At 32.9% G+C, this 24145-nt stretch overlaps 1 protein-coding gene and 1 long non-coding RNA gene across 3 annotated transcripts; one reads left to right on the top strand and one right to left on the bottom strand.

The window, feature by feature from the left end:
- The first annotated feature begins 3685 nt into the window (after positions 1-3685).
- On the top strand, positions 3686-6080 carry LOC148606831 (uncharacterized). Of its 2 annotated transcripts, none has more exons than XR_015915468.1 (2): positions 3686-4117; positions 5063-6080. It is a non-coding gene; the product is annotated as an uncharacterized LOC148606831 (long non-coding RNA). The 2 variants fall into 2 exon arrangements; XR_015915469.1 differs by having other exon boundaries at positions 3686-4201.
- Positions 6081-9811: 3731 nt separating this feature from the next.
- Positions 9812-24105, bottom strand: LOC148606830 (malate dehydrogenase, mitochondrial-like). Its single transcript, XM_088545111.1, has 8 exons — positions 23962-24105; positions 17405-17663; positions 16049-16158; positions 14748-14873; positions 14106-14210; positions 12382-12453; positions 11698-11850; positions 9812-10316 (listed from the first exon to the last, which is right to left on the bottom strand). Exons 1-8 carry the CDS (start codon positions 24031-24033, stop codon positions 10191-10193), a joined length of 1023 nt encoding a protein of 340 aa, XP_088401237.1. The 5' UTR covers positions 24034-24105; the 3' UTR covers positions 9812-10190.
- Positions 24106-24145: the final 40 nt, after the last annotated feature.

The following is a 24145-nucleotide window of genomic DNA, read 5'->3' as shown; positions in this document are numbered from 1 at the left end:
AGAATCAGAATCCGACCAACAAAAACAACTTGATGCATGCACTTTATGAATATTGCACATTGTGGAAACTTAATGTTAGCAAAAGTAAAGTTGCTGTTTTTTTAAAATTCAAGATGTCTAAAAATCTAAGTTTTAGGTACAATGTACAGCGATGCATCTCTTGATACGGTTGATAGTTTTAATTATTTAGGAATATTATTGTCCAGAACAGGTAGCTTTTCAGAAGCGAAAATGACAAACGTAGAAAAAAAGGCAAATCGAGCCATGTACGATGTTCTACGTAAATGCAGATTACCCAACTTATTCCTGGAATGCCAGTTAGATTTTTTTTGACCGAGTTATACGACCTATTCTCTTATACGGTTGCGAAGTTTGGGGCATTGAAATTAATACTGTTATAAAAAGGATGCATCAAAACTTTAGAAGACACTAATGCATGTCAAAAAGTCAACCCCATATTTTACGGTTTACGGGGAACTAGGCAAATATCCATTTGAAATAAAAATTAAACTGAGGGTCATTAACTTTTGGCTTAAATCAGTTACTGGAAAATCTGAAAGCTACCTGCAATTTTATTTAACTTTGTTCTTAAAAAATATGGCGATAGAATATTCTGGGTAAAAAAAGGTTAAATCAATACTGGATGAGTGTGGTTTGTCTTTTGTTTGGAACAAACAACACGAACATAATGAATCTTGGATATTTTTGACAATTAAGCAAAGTTTTTAGACCAATTTTAACAGTCGTGGAACACAAAAGTGAAAAACTCGCCTGAGCCTCTGAACTATAGATTGTGCAATGAAGATTTTGGAATTGAAAATTATTTCCGAATTTGAGATGACAAAAAATATTATTACTCTTTGTAGATTTAGAACCTTGAATAATAACCTTCCCGTTGAAAGTGGGCGTTGGCAAAATATAAGTAGAGAGAATAGAAAATGCTATTTATGTAACTCGGGAGATATTGGAGATGAGTTTCATTATTTGTTTAAGTGCACATCGTTTGATAGTGACAGAAAAAAATACTTTTCGCAGAAAAAAAATTGTAACAAGACCAAATATTATTAAATTTAAAGATTTAATGAATAGCTCATCACTTTCTGTTCTCAACAATTTATGTAAACTCATGCGACAAATTACAAATATGTTGTCACCAGGGTGGTTCTCTAAATTTATGAATATGGAAATTCATCATGAATGTGACTCAATATTATTCTTTCCAATACATGAACACTAATCGACTTCTTATGCATATTATGTATCTAAGTAAATTGTATTGAATTTGTTCTCTGTACTATAGTATTATGGTGTTTGAATATTAATACAATATACATAGCATCTGCACAAAATTTGTGTTTCCAAACACTACAGCTCTCAACCCCATTTTTATAGTCAAAATGTACTATGTCCTCAATACCATCGGCCTCACCACAATTCATTTCTACGGTTGCAGGTTTTTATTTCACCTTACCTACTTGACCTATTAGTGATTTAGGAAACATCCTGAACTCTCCCTTTTCCAAACATGAAATCAAATGGTATCTCGTATATTTTTCTTCGTACTGAATATGAAGACCCCAGTAAAACCTCTTATAGAATTCAACCGTGTTTGTAATCGCATATAAACCACAATCAACTGAATTAGATTGTTTATAAAATTCTTGGATTTTAACGAGAAGCCGCGTTACATGTATGAGTAAATCAGTGATAACTGGATTTCCTGAGAAACTGTCAATTTATCAAATAAACTATCTAAAACATAAACCTTGTTTTCTTTTTATCTGTTTGGACTGATGTTACCCAATGGTGCTTGCCTGTATGGTGCATATGTGCTGATGTGTCTGATAAATTTTCCTCAGCCTTACATGCCATTTTTCATCCCCCGACTCATGCTCCGCTTGATTTAAAGAGTACCATTCATAGATTTGAGGCTTTTTTTATGTATTCTATTATGTCAGAAGATGCAATAAGTCATTTAGGAATGACTAATTCGTCACTCGAAATAACTGCTCAGAAAACTCGTTTTTTATGTGAAAGTTACCTGCGACAGACAAGCCTATAAGAATTAATCTCATAGTTTTCATAGTTTTATAAAAAAAAAAAAAAGTGGAAACCGAGAACAAGCATATTAACATGCAGTTCCTGTCATTTATTCTCTCGTTTCAAAACAGAATTATAGCTCTCATAATTTTTGTTATACCATAGTACGGATCATAGAGTCCATCAAATTGGTCCAAAACCCATTTACCTGCATTATTAATTATGAATTAGGTTAACAAGGTGGGAAAGTTTTAAGAGCCAGTTAACCAGTTAATGGTGATTAAGATTGTTAATTGTTAATTGTTAATGAGTTTTAAACAATGGAGTTGTGTTTTTAGACACTGGGATAGAGTTTAATGTTATGCCCATTGATAGAATTAATCATAGAGTTTTCATATGATGCCATAGAAATGCGCTGCTATTTGTAATAAGAAAAATTGGTGTTTTAGAACTATGGCAAAATTCGGAGAAAGTAACTTAGATCTATATACAGATTTATATGATATAATTTGTAAGAATTGAATTCCTTAACATGAGGAGATGTTGTTTCATAAGTATGAAATTGAATGGCAACAGGGAATTTTATCCAATTATGTTGGTAAAAAATTAAGAACTTATAAACTTTTTTACAACTACTTTTGAAACAGAATTATATTTAAGTAAAATTATTATTCACAGATATAGAAGTGCATTTGAACAAAAAATTGGGTGTGACGTGGCGTAGCCCACTTACGTACTGAAACAGGTCGTTATGAAAATAAAGAGGTGAATGAACGAGTATGTTTTATCCGTAATAATCAGATTGAGGATGAGAAACATGTGTTATTAGCTTGCCCTAATCTCGTAGATAGATAGAACAATTATTTTATGAAGTCGATTGCTAGAACAATTATTTTATGAAGTCAAAGGTGTAAATAGAGAGTTTGATATTTTATCTGATGATGATGCATTTGTTTTTATGTTTCAAAGTGTTGAATGCTTTGATATAGTTGCCAAAACCGGCTTTATTATTTTAAATAGAAGAAATAGTTTTCTGTACTCATGATAACATTTTATCTTTTAAGCATAGTTACTTTTTACAAGTGTGTTTATATTATGTCTTATTCAACTAATTTGTTTTATAGACTCCCATAAGTCTTTATAGAATGTCACATGTACTTTTATTATATGATAATCTTTAATTATTGTATATACTATGTTTTATTATAATATTGGCATGTCTTATGTTGTACATGTGGTGAGACTTGAATAAAATATTGAATCTGAATCTTAATCCAATTTAGGCAGATTACAAAGAACATATGTAGATCGACCTGACACGATTTCTGCTCATAAAACTACTGTTGTGAGACTAATTAAGATTCCATATAGAATAATGCCTCCAAATTTTATTTATCTACATTAAATTTTCATAAAATATATACATGTATATTAATGTTCTAAGCCTAATTATGTCGATAAATGAAGATTTTTCACCACGAAAAAAGTTCGTCTTGTCAAGATTTAAAATACCAAAAAGCGCTTTTATTCTTCTTTAGAAATCATTTAAAAGTTTTGAATGTCATTAAATAAAACAAAAGTGTAGCCAAAAATGTATCGGAAAATGCCCGTCCTGTTTTTAGACCAACCCCTCGATCTTCCGGTGATAAATCACTCAACAATAGCATGTTTATCCTTCATTTGTCAAATGTTAGTGCGTTCTTTGTAACCGTGTCGATCGTGTCGATTTTAAAAGAAGCGTGTTTTATTTTATATATAACCTGTATACATCACTGATTTAAGACTTTCAACAAAGAAAGATATTGGAAATACACGACTTTCAGGGTTAGAAGAAGTATTTTACAAATTGATAATTGTAGAAATGTAAAAGAAAGATGTTACAGAGGAAGAAATGACATTAAGCAAAGAAAAATACGTACAAATTGCAAGTTACAGTGCTAAAATGCATTTCATGAATTAACATTTGAACAGTCTTCAATTAACAAAGAAAAATAAATACAGAGAAGACATGAGCAAGTAAAGTTAAAAGAAACGCGTGAACATAATTATGGCAGATGTCCTCTTCCATAGAAAACAGGTATTTGTTTAGAAGGATGTACTGGTGGCTGCAATCAAAAAGAATTTTGGGAAACAATAAAGCCATACTTCTCCAAAAAAAAAGGTAAAAATTCAGAATCAAAAATTATTTTACAAGAAAAAGATGATGTAATCTAAAAAAAAAACGAAGATGTGGCAGAGGTTTTTAATATTTTTTGTGAACGTGGCCAAAGATATTGGAAAAGATTTCTGTGAAATTGATGAAATGTTGTATCTCATTATTTGTAAAACCAATTACTACTATGATAAAGTTTTCAATTGAATCTTGTTCTTTTCCAGACAGGTTTAAGGAGGCACAGGTTACCCCGATCTACAAGAAGAGTGATCCTTTCCTGAAAAATAATTATAGGTCTGTCAACATTCTCCCCATTCCTTCTAATTTTTTTTTTGAAAAAGTGCTGGCAGAGGAACTCAGAATTTTTTGAAATTATTTTTGATAAATTTTTCTGTGCATTCAGGAAAGGACATGGCTGTCAAACCACTCTCTTAAACTTTTGGAAGACTGGAAACTTTCTTTAGAACAAAATAAATATTTGGCTGCTATTTTAATGGATCTATCAAAAGCGTTTGGCTGCCTCCCCCACGATTTATTGATTTGTAAACTGTCCTCCTATGGCCTGTCTGGGGAAGCCAGTAATTTAATGTTGTCATACCTTCCTAGTAAAAAACAGCAAATAAAGATAGGTGGTATTGTAAGCCATTGGGCTGGTATTGATAAAGACGTACCCCAAGGCTCAATATTGGGACCTTTACTTTTTAATGTATTTATCAATGATATTTTTTACTTTAGTGATAAAGGCAATTTGTATAATTATGCAGATGACAACACATTATCTTATGCTTCTAATAGCTATAATGAACTTGTAAATACTTTAGAATCAGAGAGCAAAATTTTAATAGACTTGTTCATTTTAATTGTATGCAGGCAAATCCAGAAAAGTTCCAAGCAATAGTTATAGGAAGAAAGACCCCAGATAGAGCACCAACTTTTAATTTTGATGATATTAATATATCATGTGATGATACTGTAAAACTTTTAGGTGTAGATATTGATTTTATGTTAAATTTTAAAAACCATATTAAATCTAACTGTAAGAAAGCTGTACAACAACTTAATATTTTAAAACTGAATTGGCAGAAACCTATGTAAATTAAGTAGATTAACTATTTTTCACACATTCATATTGTCAAATTTTAATTTTTGCCATCTTTCTTGGCACTTTTGCTCATTGTCATTGACTAATACAACGAAACTAGAAAAAAATACAAGAAAGAGCTTTACGATATGTCTGTTTTGATTATAACTTCTCTTATGATGATCTTTTAGTAAAGGCCAAGACGCCTACTTTACACGAAAGACGTATCAGAGTAATGGCATTAGAAACTTTTGAAATATTATATTATCAGCCTCCACCTGTATTATCTGATTTAAAATGTAAACAAAATCATTCGTACAATTTCAGATACAGCAATTATTACATATACCACATGTTAAAACAACAAGAAACATTCATTCAGGTACGCTGCTCCAGCCTTGTGGATTCTCTGCCCGAAAACTTCAGACAGTGCTCAAACTTCAATCAATTCAAAGCCACGATTTCAAGCTGGGAGGGAAAAAAATGTTCTTGAGTTTCTTGTAGCGACTGTTAATCCATGCCTGGAGCAGCGACCCCGAAACCATATTTTTGTTGATTTTATTTATTTTGTTTTGTTGACTGCCTGTTTTGCTTTTAGTTCCATTGCTTGATTTGCTCTTCTAAAAATTGCTATTTATGTCGGTGTGCTGTATGTGTCTGTCTTAGTTATAACTGTTTGTCTTATTGCTTTGTCAATGTATATTACATGTATGCATGCACTGTATAGCTATTTATGTACCTTATGTCGGTTATAAAAGCTCTCAAGAGCTTAGGCTGTATTTTTGTAATGAATTTGCCGACTTAAAATAAAGCTTATTTGATTTGTGTTTTGACCTGTAAAAGTTTAAATGTTCGTTACTTGGTATTTGGTGGGTGACTGTGAATGCACCCATTCAATCATACCACATCTCCTTTTTTTACATATACATGTAAACAATGTGTATAGGTTTTTTTTGAGTTATGAATACTTCCATACCCCATTATTATTGAATATCGAGCTATATGTACGATTCATAGCTAAAGCTACGCACTTTTTCCCAATCTCAAAATATTTTCCCTTTACTTATAAACTTCCGTAATCTTGCTGGATTCGTTGTATATATCGAGTCATTTTGAAGAAGAAAAACTGGAAACAAAGACAGCGGTGTACATATACTAGATGTCCGCGAAGAAGATGCTGAACTTTCATTTTTTTAATGCCCTTTTACGAGTAATCTTGGAAACCAAGATTCTAACGGAAATCAAAGGCAAAGACTAGACACGGAAAACAGACACACACAACAAAAAACATAAAATAACAAAAATGATACATTCTCATTGCTCATAAAAAATCAAGTCCAGGGTAGACGAAAGAAGAAAGGAAAACCACGACACTTTGAAGAAATAAATTCTCATGGTGATGATTGTTACACCGTAATGATCCACGAGTTCATGATGACGACCATAAAACATCTGTATTTATGACTTCAATCTTGTAACAACATAAGCCTGTTCCAGAAGTCTAATTGTAAGAAGTCCAGCGTTACGTAAATATTTCCGAGAAGATTCCAAGTTTACGTGTTTGAATTCAAGAACAGAAGAAAATAACCCTCTCCTAGATATTTTTCCCCTTCTTTATCATAACGTTTCGATCTAAGGACATTTATCTAGTCAGTTTGTCGGAGTCGGAGAAGAAGGTGCTAAATTATCATATGTTAAACGGCCTTTTTAAGGGCCACCTACTAAGATATTTAAAAAAGATTCTTCGTCGACGTGTTGCAAACAAAGATAAGAAAAGATACAGAAAAGAAAATCGTCCTATATACTTTGTCCGTGTGTGCTAAGTTACTGGACTATATACTATTAATACAGATGTAAACGACTTGAACGTGCGGGTATCCCCCACTCTATATCTTATGGTAATATTCTTCACAAAGCACGGACATACTCACCCAATAAGTTAACTAAACTGTTAAATTGCCGAATTCGTAAGGGATACAGTAATGGTATTGTTATCAAAACGTTAAAAATAGCATTTTTTGATATTTACAATGATCTTTATGTAGAAATATATTTTGAAAGCAGTTTTCAGCATGACACTGGTTGTGTCTTTAACGTATGACTATAGTGTACTGTAGTTCTTAACTCCGCATGGGAAGGATTGGGGTTGAATTTACTATATACGGTGAGGGTCTGGGCCTGGCATGTCAGTTAATTGCTAGTAGTCCTTTGTTTGTGCAGTTTTGCAACATATAATCAGTATCTTTATTTCTGTTTTAACAAGAGACTGGCACCTTTTTGAACAGATTTTAGATGTGTGTAATTGTGTAATATTTTTCCAGAGTGGCCAGATTTAAAAGGGGAGGGTTGTAATCACGCCAAAGTACTTTAACCTCGCCGCATTTTTAGCGCCAGTCTTTGAAAGTGTACTGTTTTGATTTCTTTATGCTGCTGGAGTATATGCGGCAAGCATTTCGCTGCAACTGTGAATAATGTTGTTTCGGACCAACTGCAGTCCGTCCTGTGGTATACGATTTTTTCGTTGTTCATTGACGACACATGGGAGGTCATGGACAGACATTTTTCATTCCGGTGAGGTTGTCGTCTCATTGACATATTCACCACATCCATTCTCGTTATATTGTATCATATTTTAAAATCCCTGAGTAGAAAATTCTATAAATTCTTTTATCAGTTGATGGAAGTATGAAATCCAGAACTTAGTATTTAGTAGTTTCACTTCCTTACATATGCACCATATACACTTACAAGATACAAAAACTAAATAAAGATATGTGGCCGACAAATTCATTATGAATAGACGTAAGAAGTTATATATATTAAATCAAAGTTACCAGCAGATAGTGCGTTGTTGTTTTCCTACACGATTAGTTTACAAAACACGATTGATACATGTACATGTTACAGATATAAAACAGGTTAACCGAGAATAAAATGTATAGTGTCTTATATTTATCTTTTAAAAAAGTTTCCGTTGGCTTCCATTGTCCTACTATACCGCAAAACAATACATAGATGTATTCAAACCATTAAGAAACCTTCACACTTCCTAGCCTACTATTTTTATTGAATGTCGAGTCGCATGATCACTGCAATCAAGTTCCTAAAATTCTTTACAATTAAGAATTATCTTCATTTATATCGACAAATAGCACGATTTACAATTTTGGAATGGTTAGTTATGTCCGGATTTTACGAACTTTGTAGCCGAACACAACTTGCCGTTCCGTGTGGCTGATCATTTTACTGACTTCGTGAGAAAAAAAAACCGACAATAGAACTGCAGGGAAATTTTAATGTAAACGGACTAAATGCCAATTATCGTACCAAGTATTGAGGCTACAAACGCAGTGATTGAAAACTATGAACAGAAACCATTCAGTATTTTCATGTATTTGTGGTTTTGAAAAAAAAATACTTAAAATCCTGTTGTATTTAATTTATAGTATAACAAAATATGCCGATAATGTTGTCACGCAAAATTTCCTGCAATTTTATGATGGATTGCAGATCTACCACAGTTAGGTTTGACTAGGTTAACAGGTATGTTAAAATGCTTTGCAGAATGCAGCTTGATAGGATTCGTAAATGGATAATCAATTTCAGCCGATCTGTGGAGGTATGACACTTTGTGGTACAACTCGAAAGATATCTAATATAGTCAAGACAACAGGAACATGAATACTTCTGCATTCTAACCTCCTAAGCGATTTAAGTTACAACCTCCAAAACAATAAATCCAAGGCTTCTTTTTGAAGTACAATTTCCTAGAGATCCAATTAAGTCATTGACAGGTAATCATAGAAATTTTAAATTCTGGTCCATAATTCCTTAGCTGTTCAAGTCACCACCCCAAAATTCAATCTGCCTTTCTTTCCAGTCATCGCACCTTGGTGTGTAATTGCTTAATGACTCAAGTTACTGTCTGGATAGCAAATTAACTAAGAGACACCCAATGAGAGCCACAATACCATTATACAACTGCAATTTTTTGTGGTGGTATTAAAATGTATTTCTCCACACGGTTTTTAAGGAAACTTAGAGCAACTGCAGTTTGTTTGCTGGACCACTAAAAAAACAACCATTAATATAGGGCATTGAAGTTTACAATTCTATCCAGTTTCAAAACTTTGCAATTGACTCTTGTGGTTTCAGAGTAAATGATCTTTGAAAATTCGTTTATCAGCAGCTTAGTTTGCCTGTAGTGGTAAGCAGAACAAAGAGTGGATTATTATAAAAGGCTCTTTCACGAATCATTCAGGTATATTTTTTTCAACCAAGATATAGGTCATGAAAATCCTGTGAAAAAAGCTATGGAGAAACCAATTGAGCTTCCATGGGCTTATATCAATCTTTAATTGTCAACTAAACAATATGCTTAGAAAATTCTGGAAACCTGCAGTCATTAGAATTTATAAAATTAACCATCAAAACATCTCTCAATATCCTCAACATTGGAAGATCCACCTTCAAAGAACGTGAAGACTTAAAGTATGCTAATACAAGTTGTAACTGTTTCAAAAAAGACAAAAACTGGGAAAAATTCAAAATTTATGTGGTATAACAACTATTTCTATATCTTTCCACAACATCATAAACACACAATTCATCAATAGCACTAGCGTCCATAATCTCTGCCCACATGAAAAATGTAGACTTTTATTTAATGATCATGATTACCCAACTTAACATACAGTAACATAACAAAATAATCAACTGTAGCATTTAAACAACCGAACACAAGGACATAAAAAATTCCTTGACAAATGAGATAGTTTATGACATATGCTTCAAGGATGGCAGTATTGAAGTACACTATACCCCATTAAATTTGTTCTTTATTTCATTACTTTAACTCATGTTCCCCCACCCCCCACACTAAAAGGAGTTAAAAAAAAATTCCAGAAATAATAACAATCACTTGGACACAAAGTCTACTCCTTTTTGAATGTTAGCTTTTAATTCTGGCATTGCTTCTTCTAACAGTTGCATTTCATAGTCTATCAGTTTACCGCGACCAAGGTTCTTCTCAACACCATTTTTCTGTCAAGAAAAAATTGCAATATCCATAGTGAACTTTTAACAAATAAGAAGAAACACACTGCAAGTGTAACCAAGTAAGATTTAAAATATTAATCCATTCTCTGCACAATCCTTAAAATAACGAAGTAGTCATTATGGCAATTAAGAGTTTGATACATTTAATATGAACTAATGTTCCTTTCTTGTTTTTATTGTGATCCAAGCTTGTTAACTAGTACAAACCAACTTTTTCTAATTCTACTTCCAGTATGTCTGGTTTGTTGTCCGAGACGAACCACTTGGTACAAACTCATAAGGAACACAAATCTGTGGTTCAAGTGGAACAAAACTATATAATGGAAAGCATCCCTAAACAGTGAAACTTCTCCAAACTGAACCCTCAGAAAACCGGTCTTCCCTTCAAACTGGCCATTTTCAAAAGTCCTAGCTCATATACCTTGAAACTTGTGTGTTTTGTCTTCAATAGACCGGCCACCCCTAAAACTGTACATTGGCCGGTTTTTCAAAGTTTCAGCTACATAATTCAAGTAAAAACAACCTCTCAATTCCTGCCAACCGGTTATTGTTCACATATAATAAATGTGTCCACAAAACTGTACAGGATTACGTAATATTACGTAATTAAAATTCATTCACTGACCAGTTGGCATTTCATCAGTGGACAGATGACAATTGAAGGGGACAGTAGTTTAAACTACAAATTTAATCCAGACATCACCTTTTGTCACTGGTTGGGTGTTAATTGGTGTGTACACACATCAGGGTCATTTAATAGTACAATCTTTAAACTGTCAATTAATGTGATCTGTACCCAAGCCAAAACAATAAGAGGTAAAACCATAAAACTTTGTTGATAGGGACATAACTAAAACAATACATATGATTAATTACCAACAGCCTTTGATCTTTAATACACATTCTTTCCAATCTGTAAACATTATTTTGTCAGCAGTACCATTTATAAGATGAAATCATTTACAAATGATGCAAGCTTTGAAATGTAATAAAGAGCCCAATGTTTTGAATAGGCATTAGACATGCCTCAACCAGCAAACTGATAACATGTAGGTTACAGAACACATAAATGGAAACAACTCTTAGAATGCAATGCTGCTTTTCACAAAGCCAGCCACCCCTGTAAACCAGCCATTTCCTCTTGTCCCAGTGGTGGCCGGTTGGAGAAGTTTCACTGTATTTTATTCTGCATTTGAAAACAGTGGTGGTGTATTGGATAACTCAGTACAATCTGCAAATTTGGAAAAATTTATTTTTCCTGCAAGTCTCTCTAGAGAGGACAAAGCTCTTTTGTAGTACTTATATCATTGTTTTCCATCAGTATTGTGCACACCTAAAAGTAGCAGTATTCAATTTGTATACTTACACCTAATAAAATTGGTGTAGAGAAAAATGGAGCATCAGTTTCCTCTGACTGGACGTAAGCACATTCTACTTGGCCTTCACCTCCATCTAAAGCTTCTAACAAGGATGAAGTAAATCGGGCAGCAGCAAAAGCCATGGAAAGTGTTGCTGAACCCTGAATAGTAAAATAATGGTATAAAAAAGAGACATTTTTGGTTCACTATCATTGGAATCTGTATTAGTACAAAATGTATTTAATTTAATAGTATTTTTTTTCTTTGAAGCACTACAGCTTATTCTTTAATAAAAATCATAAGTATTTAATGAAATTGAATAATCTCATTGTACAGCACCAGCTCATGAAGAATACCAGTGGAATAAACATATGCAAAACTGTAATGTTTATATAAAGACATCATATTAACAATGGAAAATCGCTTTGCATTTTACAATTATAAATATGATTAGCTTCTACAGGAAATCAACAGAGTATATATATATCAACATGAAATGTGTTGCCTCACCTTCCATATAAATATGTTACTTTGTTACCCAAACCTTGAAAATTCATAGGATTCAAGGTTTGTCTAAGAACTTTGTATGATCTAAGTTCAAAATTCACCAATGAATGTTCATTATATAAATAGGGGGAATAAAAATTGCTACTACTTTATAAATTGTAGTTGGTCACAAAGTTAACACCTACAGCCCCAGCTTTGGCTTCAACAACTTCTGTTCCTGCATTCTGTATCCTTACAGAGATTTTCTTCCTTTCTTCCTGTTAAAATAAATTTTGAGAAAGTAAGGACAAAATATTTAATTATGATAAAACTATAAATCTGTATATTGATTAAATTATTAAAACAGCACATAAAAAAGTTACAGAACTGAAAATTGATCAATGAGATATTAGAATCAAGCAATTTATTCAAATTTTAATAAAATGTGTATTTTGGCATTTAATTGATCAACTTTCTTTGGCAGAATGGATTGATTGATTGATTGTTGGTGTTAAACGCCCGAGCAGCAATATTCTAGCTATATTCAGGTGATGAACATGAAATGATGATGATGAAATGAAAAATGGGATGATACACAAGGATAATAGGGTCGACAAAAATTTTGATTGCCACTAGAAATAGCAAGGGTAGGTAGTCGGGCAATTTAGCCTCCTGTGGCGGGGCGCAAAAGTTCCTACTCCTGCTGAATACCACAGCAGGGTTCTATAACATGCAAGGAATGTGGCATCTCCCAACATAGTGCACCACTATGGTTTGTGGTCAGGTTTTTCGTATTAAAGCCTGACGATCCCAGTATGTAACATGCCACGGTTATCCCATTTCACCACCTGGGGCACACAACCCAGCTGCTCTATGGGCAGAGCGCCTTAGACCAAGGCTAGGGTTCTGAGCACTATTTAGTCACCTTTTAAGACAAGCTTAACGCTGCTGCAGGCATATTGACAGAATGGACGCTATACTTGTATCACCCCAATTTTATATAAATTAAGTACGGTAACTCAAAAATGGAAAAATGGGGAACTTTTATAACAGAAGAAAGCTTATATTGATAAAAAGAAACAATTCACTAAAATTTTGCAAAAATTGGTGGCAGAATTTTTCAGTTAATTTGCAAATAATGAACAATAGAGGGAAGGACAGACATCAGAATACCATATCAATCTATAAAGATAGAACATAAAAACATTGGTTTTTGGTCCTCTTTAGCCCTTCCTAAATGGTTCTGGCCATATCACCTCAATGAAAACCCTAACTTGTGCTGTGATATGGAACCATGTAATACAATTTAATTAGGATCAATTCACTCAAGGTATTGCCATGAAACCAGTAAGAATTCAGTTTTTGGTCCCTATATCCTTTTTTTTAGCCCCCCCCCACCAAAAAAAAAAATATTTGCATGTAGACCATTATTAATTTTTTGAGGTAAAGTGTTATATACAGAACCATACCATTATCAGACATGATTTTATGACAAATAAAAATTGGCAAAACAGGATGTAACTTTACATTTAAAAAAAAAAGGAATCATTAGGCAAAATACACATTTGGAAATAAGTGGAAAATTTTGCTTTACAGCAAAGAAATTTGGGTCTGCATTACACAAACACAAAAAAAAATATACATGCAGAAGTAATCACTATGCTTAAGTCTTAAAAGAACTTGGTCAAGAGAATGAAAGTTCTAAATACTCACTGATGGAAATGATACACTCAGAGTGGCCTGTGAGTAAAGTTTTAAATACTCACTGATGGAAATGATACACTAAGGGTGGCTTGTAAGTGAAAGTTCTAAATACTCACTGAATGATGGAAATGAAACACTTAAGATGACATGTGAGTGATAGTTCCAAAAACTCACTGATGAAAATGAAACACTAGGGATGGTTGTGAGTGGTAGCTCTAATACTTACTGATGGAAATGACACACTTGGGGTGGCTTGTGAGATGATGGGAACTATTGTAACACCACTGTGTCCACCTATCACAGGTACATTTACTTTAGATACATCTAAACCCTGGAAAATATCAAATTAAAAAATGTGACAACATGCTACAAGAACTTTTACCAACCCCTTTAGTTTGTGAACTTACCTGATAAGGATATGTGTTATCTATCCAAGGTCCATTTTTTATTACTATTTAAGGTAAAATAATGCTTTAGGTGCAGCTACTAAGAGGCACAAATGTTTACCTCTAAACAATACAGGAAGTTATGATTGACTGATTAAAAACTTGATGCAGTGCTATATAAAAAGCAAATGATTAACCACATGCCAGTGAAAATTGCTTTATAAATAGTGTTTTCATAGAATAATTTAAATATACTAGAGAGCTCATACCCAAGACCGAATTGATACATTGTAGATGTAAACTTAAGTTTATATATTCCTGTTACCTTCAAGTTGCTTTCTGATTTTTAAAGTTGCCTTAAAATGCTGTTGCTGTGAGAGAGAGGGAGAGAATGAGGCAGACAGACACCATACAGAAGATATATCAGAGACTGACTATAGCATATACAAATAATTCTAAGAGTGGGACGTGTCTACTGTTACCTTAGCTTCTGCAATAAATGTATTAGCTCTAACAATATCTAATGTTGTTACACCAAACAGCCTTCTGGGATCGTAAACACCTTTTTTCTTTAATACTTCTGCTGCAATGGGTACTGTTGAATTCACCTAAAAAAGTCATAATTCGATCAAAGAATTTCCTGTTTAAATCTGGTTACAAATTTGAATTTTATTTCTTTGTTTTATTAATCTACATTATCCATAAAATCCTGTCATCTAGTGATTTGAAATCCATGCCACATGCACAATTTGTGCATCAATGAAAAAAAATTTCCTTTTAAATGTTGTAACCATGTGCTGTTGTGTGCTGTCCTGCGCAGTAAAAGTTTCTTATAATTACTGATGATAGAATTATTCAACAAATGGTTTTCCTAAACTTGATCTGACTGGGAATCAGGTTTAATAATGTTTCATCTACCTCCTTTGCTTCACACAGGGTACAATCCAAAGCAGTGCCAACAGATTGATAAATCTAATGAAAAGCTTTGTGGAGTGCAGCATGATACAACTGCAGTGGTCAAACCCTTAACAGTTGGGGCAACTGTAGACACAATAAGTTTTTGACACACTTTAGCATAGGGACTTTCTATTCACCATGGACACAACAACTGGTTTGGACACTATATTGCACAAAATTCTAAAATTCAAATGAAAATTTTCAAAATCAGACCAAACATAAAAAGTTGATTTTTTTGGGTTATGGTCCCTTTAACCCTGCATAACTAGAATGTCATAAGGAATATCTGAAATCTGAAAGAAAAATGCAGGCAAGGATTTTTCTAAGGTATCCATTGATTTTTTTAAAATCTGACCAAAAATAAAAAAAAGAGTCTTCTTTTTTTGGGTCGTGACCCTTTGATCCCTTATAACTCAATAGTTGTAAAAGATCTGATTATCCAGATGTTACCTCTAGGTCTTAATTCAGTAAAAAACCCACATCATACAACAGAAGTCGGAAAAAAGAGTACAAAAAGACAAGTTCAATAATATTCACAATATATTTTAAATAAAAAAAATGGTCCATATTTTTTTTTAGTTAGAGGCCATGGGCCCATTACAAAAAATTCTATCTCACATCACTGTAATCAAAATTTTCTTCTTACAACAAATCATATTTACATTTATTAGTTTGCAGACAAACCATCCAAAAAAATGCTTGTCATTTTGTTAAGGGAGTCAAGTAACAATTTATACAGCTGAAAGGGAAACTAATAAGGACAAAATATAAATACATGTAGTTTATCAACCTAAATGTTTTTATGTTCTGTTCTTCTATGACTTACTGGGTTTGTGATGATGCAGATCATAGCTTTTGGACAGAAATTTCCACAAGCTTCCACCAAATCTCTTACAATACCAGCATTAGTGTTAAACAGATCATCTCTAGTCATACCTGAAAAGGTAGAGTTTCTTGTTCACAACTAATTTACTCTCATAAAAATGAAACCATTAAATTTTAAAACTGTTAAGTAATTTAAAGGATGCAAACTTTTTTTTGTACACGTAGGTTTGACATACAACCAATACATTTATATAAAAATAGGATTAAGAACAAGTCTATTCCATGACCATTTTACCTTTTTTGTATATCAATTTTGTAACCTTATCATATGTCATTGAAGATAAAGTTGAACAGAGCTTCCACGTTATGCCACCTAACTTGGGATTTTTTGGGGGTTCAACATAAATGTGTCATAAAGCAAATAAACTTCACTCTGGACCAGTTAAATTTCAGTGAAACTTGCCTGTGTTACAAATTGGACAAATTTTCTTATTTCTACTAATGTTCTAGGATTTTTCAAAATTTTAGGTTTCCATTGGAAACCCCTCAAAATCGGGGCCAAGATTAACTCATTGAGGCCAGTAGTCACATGGGCTACAATACTATAGAATCAATTAGCCCATAAAAGAAATTTGTAGCCTCAACATTTTTTGGACAAAGATACCCCAGAAAAAAAAAATCCACTTTAATGAAATACCGGATGCGGAAATTAATAAGCAATTCTAAATAACAAAAAGACATCAGTTATGAACAATTTCGTATTAACAGAACTGGTCACCGATAAGATTTAACTAGGGACGCTACTTTTCAGATCAAATGGTAACCAGTTAAAATTCCGACCGCAACTTTTGTTAACAATAACTTTTTTTTTGCAATTCACCAGCTGGGCTACTAAAAATAGAAAACATGGTTGCCCAGGCACATTTCTGGTTGCCATTGGCGAGTGGGTGATGGTTAATCTTTCCCCTGAAAATGACAAATTTTGAAACTTGCTTTCCGATCTAACAAATAATTAAAAAATTTCAGCTTTTCTGCTTGAGAAAGTGGGCCATAATAATCAGCTTTCCCAAAAACTGTACTTGGCCTTGGTGACAGGAAAATGGAAACCTACATGTAGAACACTCCTCTACCCCTAACAACAGCTTCCAATGACTATAATGAATTTCATGTGTTATTAGTTGATAAACCAATTATAAGATATACATGAAAATAAACAAAGGAGAGTGTGAACTAATTATTGCAATACATTTCAGTATTTTTTTCAACAAAATGTTAAAATTTGTATTTTGTAACACAGTAACAATAGAAACGTGATATTGATTTGTAATACCAGTGAATTCATTAATAAACAACAGACCTGGTTTTCTCGGGACACCAGCAGGGATCAACACAACATCGGATCCAGTCAAACATGCTTCTAGTGACTCTGGGCCAAGGTGACCAGATACTTTGGCTCTGGTCTCAATGTGACTCAAGTCTGCTGCTACACCTGGTGTGTGGGCAATATCATACAGGGATAGACTTGCAACTTTTGGTGAATTCTTGAGTAAAAGGGACAAAGGTTGTCCTATTCCACCACTAGCACCACAGACTGTAACCTTTGGGCCTTGCTGAGCCTAGTAAAAATGAATTCATATTAAGTTATGTATATTAATTTCAAAAGTATATATTGAGAAAAAGAGGAACTACAGATATATCATGTGTTTTAAATATTAGCAGGTTGGAAATTCTTCTAATTTTTGTAAATCTGAAAGTCTATGTTGCAACTGTGGATCAAAGAATTGTGAAAAACAACCTAAATGTTGTATCTGTACAGGAAACTACAAATCATCGTCGTCTAAATGTCTAGAATTCATCAAACTTGTCAATCTAAGGAAATTCAGAAATTGCATTTAAAATACAGCATATCATTAGTATATTAATATTTACCATGAGACTTTTATTTAATAATACACAATCCTTCAAAACTGCCGTTGAATAAAGACATTGTAAGAGATTATGAAATAGCCATTTTGTGTATTCACGAAACATATGAATCAACTCGGAATACCTTGAAATTTAAAAATTAGCAAATCTTTGGTTCACAAAACCAAATGCATCGAGGGGAAGCTCAGCAATATGTATAAAACCAAACTTGGAATTTATAGCAGTGAAAACAAGTACTATCTTTTAAAAAAAAGATAGCTGACACAGTAAAATTTTGTTCTTTTAACTAATAATTTTTCTACATTTCACTCAAGAAAATTACAACTGTCACACAATTTCAAATTTCGATACAATTTTTTGAACGCCACTGAGTTATCAGTATTTGCCCAATCGGGAAAAAGAATTGTGAAAATACATTTTTTGCTTTTTAAAAGAGTCTGTTTAGAGATCAAAGACTGACAGAACAAAAAGATGAATTTATGGGTACCATAAATTGTGCCAAAAAACCTGGAATTTATGGAAAAAACTATGCCTTGTTACTGAATAAAAAAAAAAAAACTTGATAATTTAGAGATTATTAGAGATTAAATGCAATATCATTTGAATAGAACAAAAGAATTGAAAAACATGGTGAAATGTAGGAATAATGTATGACAAAACCTAATTTGATATGCATTAATGATGTCAGACTACTAGAAGAAATTGTGACAATGTGATAGATTTTTGTATCACTGAATATTTTTAACATGGTAAATGAATGTACTGGGAGTACTTTAACTGATGAGAAAGTTACTTCCGATCATCTTTGTGTAATGGTAGATCTGAATATTGGAAACAAGGCAATTAATGACAAAATACATGTGTAAAGCAAAAAAATGTATTATTGGGAAAGATGGATTGAAGTGAACAAAGATAACCTGAAGGAAATAAACTAGAATGGACAAGAAACATTGAAGACTAATTATGAACAATTTGGAGATTGTATTAAAACATGTATGGAAACAGTCAAAAAAGGGTCACAGACAAAAATTTATGAAACATCCAGTTTGGTGGAAAACAAGGTTATAGAAGAAAAATGAAAGGTTCAAGAATGCAACGAATATTCAAAGATGGAAGTACTCCTCATAATTTTTACTCAATGGTACAGTTGTAGATGCAGAGAGTGAACTTGAAATATAAAATGTATGCAAGGGCAAAGCACAAGAAGCATGGTCAACAACCCTATGTGGATTGGTTGGATCACCAAAAAGAGAGATGGGGAGCATTAAAAAACTAACCAAAAAGCCATATGACAACAAAGTTTTGCCTTTCTTCAAGCAAAATGGAACAACTGAGTTTTATGAACAAGAAAAATGTAAAGAACTTGAAGAAGTATTTTTGGAGGAAAACAGCTGGATCCCTAACAATTTGATGAAAGTTTTTGCAATGAATGTAACACAAGAATACACAAATATCTCATTGGAAAGCAATAATCAAGAAATGGAAGAGGATTTTTTTTAACCAAAGCATAACTATCAGGATTCTTGATGAGACACATTCACACTTCCTGGAAGCATGAAAAACTTGCTGGATGTGTCAAGTTAAAACATTGTGCCTCAGCGGGACGCATTCTCACAGTATCAACTGCGTCCAAACATCTGGAAATTTTAACAATTCATTAAAACTTCCCCAAAAATCGTGGAACAACTTGTTTATTCAACATTTTTTGACAAGCGGACATGTAACAGAAGTTTACAAAGTTGTTTACACATAATGGTCATCAAAATATGATTTCTTTTAACAAAAAATTAAGTTAGGAAGTATTTGATATTAATTTGTGACAAATAATTTCAAACTGAGTAAAACAAATTATTTTAGAAAGATCAAGATACATGTATATTATACTATGAAATCTGTTCAGAACTGGATATTTTGTTACTTGTACATTGTTTTACTATTGTGACACACTGACTTTGCATAACCCAAATGAAAAATAATTTTTTTTAATTTAAAATTTTAATATAAAGAGGGGTTCATAGATGAAAAATAATGGTAGTATGTGAAGTAGCAGGTGCAAGAGATGGTTTTCAAATAAATGTTGCTATTTTACTTCACACTGCTTTTCCATTTAATTTAGGCAAGTTGAACATCCATTGTTCGTTTTGCTTTACATTTAACTGTGAATAATGCACAGGAACTTGATTAAGTCATGGCATTGTATAACTTCTACATTTGTCACAAAATGAATAAAGAATAAGGCAGCAACCTTTTGATACTTTGGGTGAGGGGTGGGTTCTATGGATTTTTTTAAAACTTTTTTCACCTTGAGAGAGTAGAACTTGTAATTTCAAAAACAAATTTTAAATTAGGCAAAGACTATTAGTATTATACATGTAGTTTGGTAACTTAACATGTATTATATACAGAGTTATGACAGCAGCCAGAAGAAAAAGTTTGTTTAAAAAAAAACAAAGCCGAGTTTACTCTACACAGTTCAATATGGATGACATGTATAATTGCAGTAAGATAGTACGGTTTTATATGATTGTAAATACAATGTAGGAAACATGGGAAATAAAAAATACATGTACATATGTAGTATTGTACACACTAAAATAATTAATGTAGCATTCAAACTGGTTTTAAACAAGGAAAAGGGTCACACCCACCAAGTTCACCTGGGACTCACCTTTCCAGAAAACAATGAGTCCTAGGATTCACCATGTAAAAATCCTAGTGAGAACCCTAATCATAGTCCACAGATCCCTAATTTGTTTAAGTGAGAGCCTATTTCTTTGTTTAATTACAATTAGATTTTGCCCATTTATCTTGGAAATGTTTTGATGGGACTTTAGGTTTCTGGTTTCCAATATTTAATATGGACTTTCGTTTAAAAAAGATAACTTGTTTTGTTTTGGGTGAAACTTCTTTCGTGGCATTTTCAATTTTTAAATGGGACCAGCGGTACACATGGTTCTCACTAGGGTCCTGGGACTCATCACTTTTTGGATGAACTACCAGTTTGAACGCTACATTCATTATTTTAGTGCATACATATTACTACCAGGGGCTGCTCTGGCTTCCAAAATTCTGTCGCCAGAAAAATCGCCAGCTGCCATTTTATGTCGCCAATTTTCAGAAATTAGAGCCGGGGGGCCCAAAAAAATTACACCTTTTTTTTTTAAATATGACAGTATTAAGACCACTGATAATGATCTTTGTCAATTCATCAAAATAACCTCTCCATTCATGACATACATGTACACAAGATTCACTCTTGATGCATGAATGAAACAGGTTTTTAGCTCTAGTCTGTCACTTTCATATGCATAAAATAACGAAGTACTACTCCAGAAACAGGTATTTTATTTCTATCAAGGACTTTATTACTTTTCTCACATAGTCCCTGATTTTAAAGCATTTTACCTTTGTCCTTCAAGGTCTAATTTATCTTACAATATAATCTGATTTCTTTTTAATTTAACAAACTAGATTCTTTTTTTTTTGGTGATAAAATTTCTAACAAACTACATTTTGTACCATGGACCATTAATTGTGTCCCTGTTTAATTATCTTGGTATCGGAATAGTATTTCCTTAATTAGATTTTGGGAATCCCCATTCTATTTGTTTACCGATTTTCCCGCCAAAAAGTCACATGGCAAAAGTGTAAACAAATGTCATCCATTTTCTTTCATCAATTCTTTAATTTCTAAGTGTTTAGACACTTCCTGATGGGATAATCGTTGTTTACTGGATTTAATTTATTCTGTTATTAGGTAAGTCTTTTTCTGAATGTATCACATGGTTAGACAGGGCTGTGAAGCTTGTATGTAGCCACGTGCACATGGCCATATGTGTTTACCTTTGACCAGATGATGAGAGTTTTGATTGGCTCAATAATATATATTCACATTTGATTGACACCTCCCATGAGGTCGTCTGGTCTAATAACCGTTAATTGCCTTCAGTCATAAATTGGTCATGGTCAGTTAACCAGGTGCCAACATAATTTGATAATTAGAGAAAATATCCCTTGGCCTTGCTGATAAACTTCCGGTCAATTTCATTATACAAAACTTGGGCGCTAAGAAAATCGCCAATTGGTTATTTTTGTCTAGTGTAGTACCCATTTTTAAAAAGGGTGACAAACATAATGCTATAAACTACAGGCCTGTATCCTTAACAGCTATTTGTTGTAAGATCCTTGAACATGTATTAACAAGAAACATCAGGAAACATCTAGGCATAAATAATATTTTAAGTGATTGTCAACATGGCTTTAGAAGTAATGCAACTAATAACCAAATCATTATCAGAAGGCAGCCAAATATATGCAGTTCTTTTAGATTTCTCAAAGGCCTTTGATAAAGTGCTGCATGAAAGGTTAATAAACAAACTAAACTATTATGGAATTAGAAGTAATAATCGTAATTAGTTAAAAGTTTTTTATCAAACAGAAAACAACAGGTCATCTTATATGGCAATCAATCTTCTAAATTATCTGTAGATTCAGGTGTCCTACAGGGTACTATAATGGGTCCTACCCTATTTTTATTATTTATCATCGATCTGCCAGAGCATGTACATGTATCTGTATGTATTAAAGCTGGTCTTTTTGCTGATGACTGTTTATTATACAGGATAACAAATAAAATAAGTGAATCTAATGAATCACAAAAGGATCTCACAAATCTTGAACTGTGGAAATCAGAATGGCAAATGAAATTTAATCCAGAAAAATGCTATGACATAAATATTTCTAAAAAAGCCAAACCAAATTCATTTCAAAATAAACTGAACAACCACATACTTGAGACTGTACCAGACAGCAAATATCTAGGTGTCACTTTAAGTAGTGATCTCGATTGGGGTCCACATTTTAACAACATAACGGTGAAAGCCAATAAAACCTTAGGCTTTTTACATAGAAATATGAAACACTGCACATGTAACGTTAAAAGCCTTATGTACACATCACTTGTGCGTACAGTCATAGAGTACTTCTCGCCAGTTTGGGATCCATATAAACAAAACCAAATTGCCCAACTTGAGCAGATTCACAGAAAAGCCACAAGGTATGTCTTCAATGACTACACAAATAAAACACCAGGTGCAGTGACTGGAAATGATAAACAATCATGCAGAACAAAAGCAAGGCTTGTTTTACTTTATAACATAAATGGAAGGTTAGTGGAAGTTACAAATGATATGCTCACACTATCAGATACCCGCACTAGAGGCCAAAATAAATTTAGGCAGGTATATACAAAGATTTCTATAACTATAAGTATTCCTTCTACCCAAACACTACATATGTATAACAGATTGGAACAATCTCCAAGAATCGATCTGTACATGTATGTCACCTTCCCTAGACTAGAGTCCTTCAAATGTGGTATCTCCATGTTAACATTTGAAGGACATTATCTAGCTAAATCATAAAGTAAAATGACCCCAAACACTGTACATAATGTAAATATGTTTAACTTTTATGTTACATGTATATATTTTAACATTAATTGTAATGAATTGCGAACTTGTCTTTTAACATTAAATTTCTGACCCTCGTTGGCCTAAATTTCATGTACATAACACAGCAAGGTTCTACACTCCTTTAAGAGTCTACTTCCATACTGGAAGATGATGATGAGTGGACAATTAGACTGGAGAGGTTCCCCATCCATGAAAGCATGGACCAGGAGTCACTGCCTGTTTTTTTAATTTAAAGCAACATAATTTTATATAAATTACTGAAAGAAATACTATATCTAACATGACAACTGACTATATATATATTTATTGAAAATTTATTGAAGAAGACACAAAGGGTTAAACACAAATATTATTATTTGCTCTGCATCCGTACCTGTGATGAAGAAAGGACATCTTCAATATAATTTCACGTTGCAGATCTCGACTCATGTCAAAAATACAAGATTACTACTTTGATTTTAAGGTACCATGAGGTTAGGGCAAGTGTTATTTTTTTATATATATATTCGCTTACCTGTGAAGTTAATGAGAATGACCTGCGGGCAACATGTACTATGCAACTTGGTTTTGCAAGTCTAGAGAACATTTTGACAGGTCTTTGCTCCGAGCCGGTGTCCTTGTGAATTCAATGACAGGAAGTAGAGAAACTTTGAAGTGCGCAGGTGCAATTATTACCAGATATTTATCCGCACTTGACG

The sequence above is a fragment of the Perna viridis genome, chromosome 9, assembly GCF_037379345.1.
Source record: "Perna viridis isolate PV_CMFRI_1.1 ecotype Kerala chromosome 9, ASM3737934v1, whole genome shotgun sequence".
NCBI classification, from domain to species: domain Eukaryota; kingdom Metazoa; phylum Mollusca; class Bivalvia; order Mytilida; family Mytilidae; genus Perna; species Perna viridis.
This window is presented reverse-complemented; position numbering and strand designations above follow the sequence as displayed.

What these genes read in the sequence shown, in the direction of transcription:
- LOC148606830 (XM_088545111.1), bottom strand. Translation starts at nt 24,033, where the DNA reads ATGTTCTCTAGACTTGCAAAACCAAGTTGCATAGTACATGTTGCCCGC. An exon ending in TGGTGTCCCGAGAAAACCAG is followed by an intron (nt 16,159 to 17,404) that starts GTCTGTTGTTTA and finishes CTACCTTTTCAG; the next exon opens with GTATGACTAGAGATGATCTG. An exon ending in CTACACCAATTTTATTAGGT is followed by an intron (nt 10,317 to 11,697) that starts GTAAGTATACAA and finishes TTTTCTTGACAG; the next exon opens with AAAAATGGTGTTGAGAAGAA.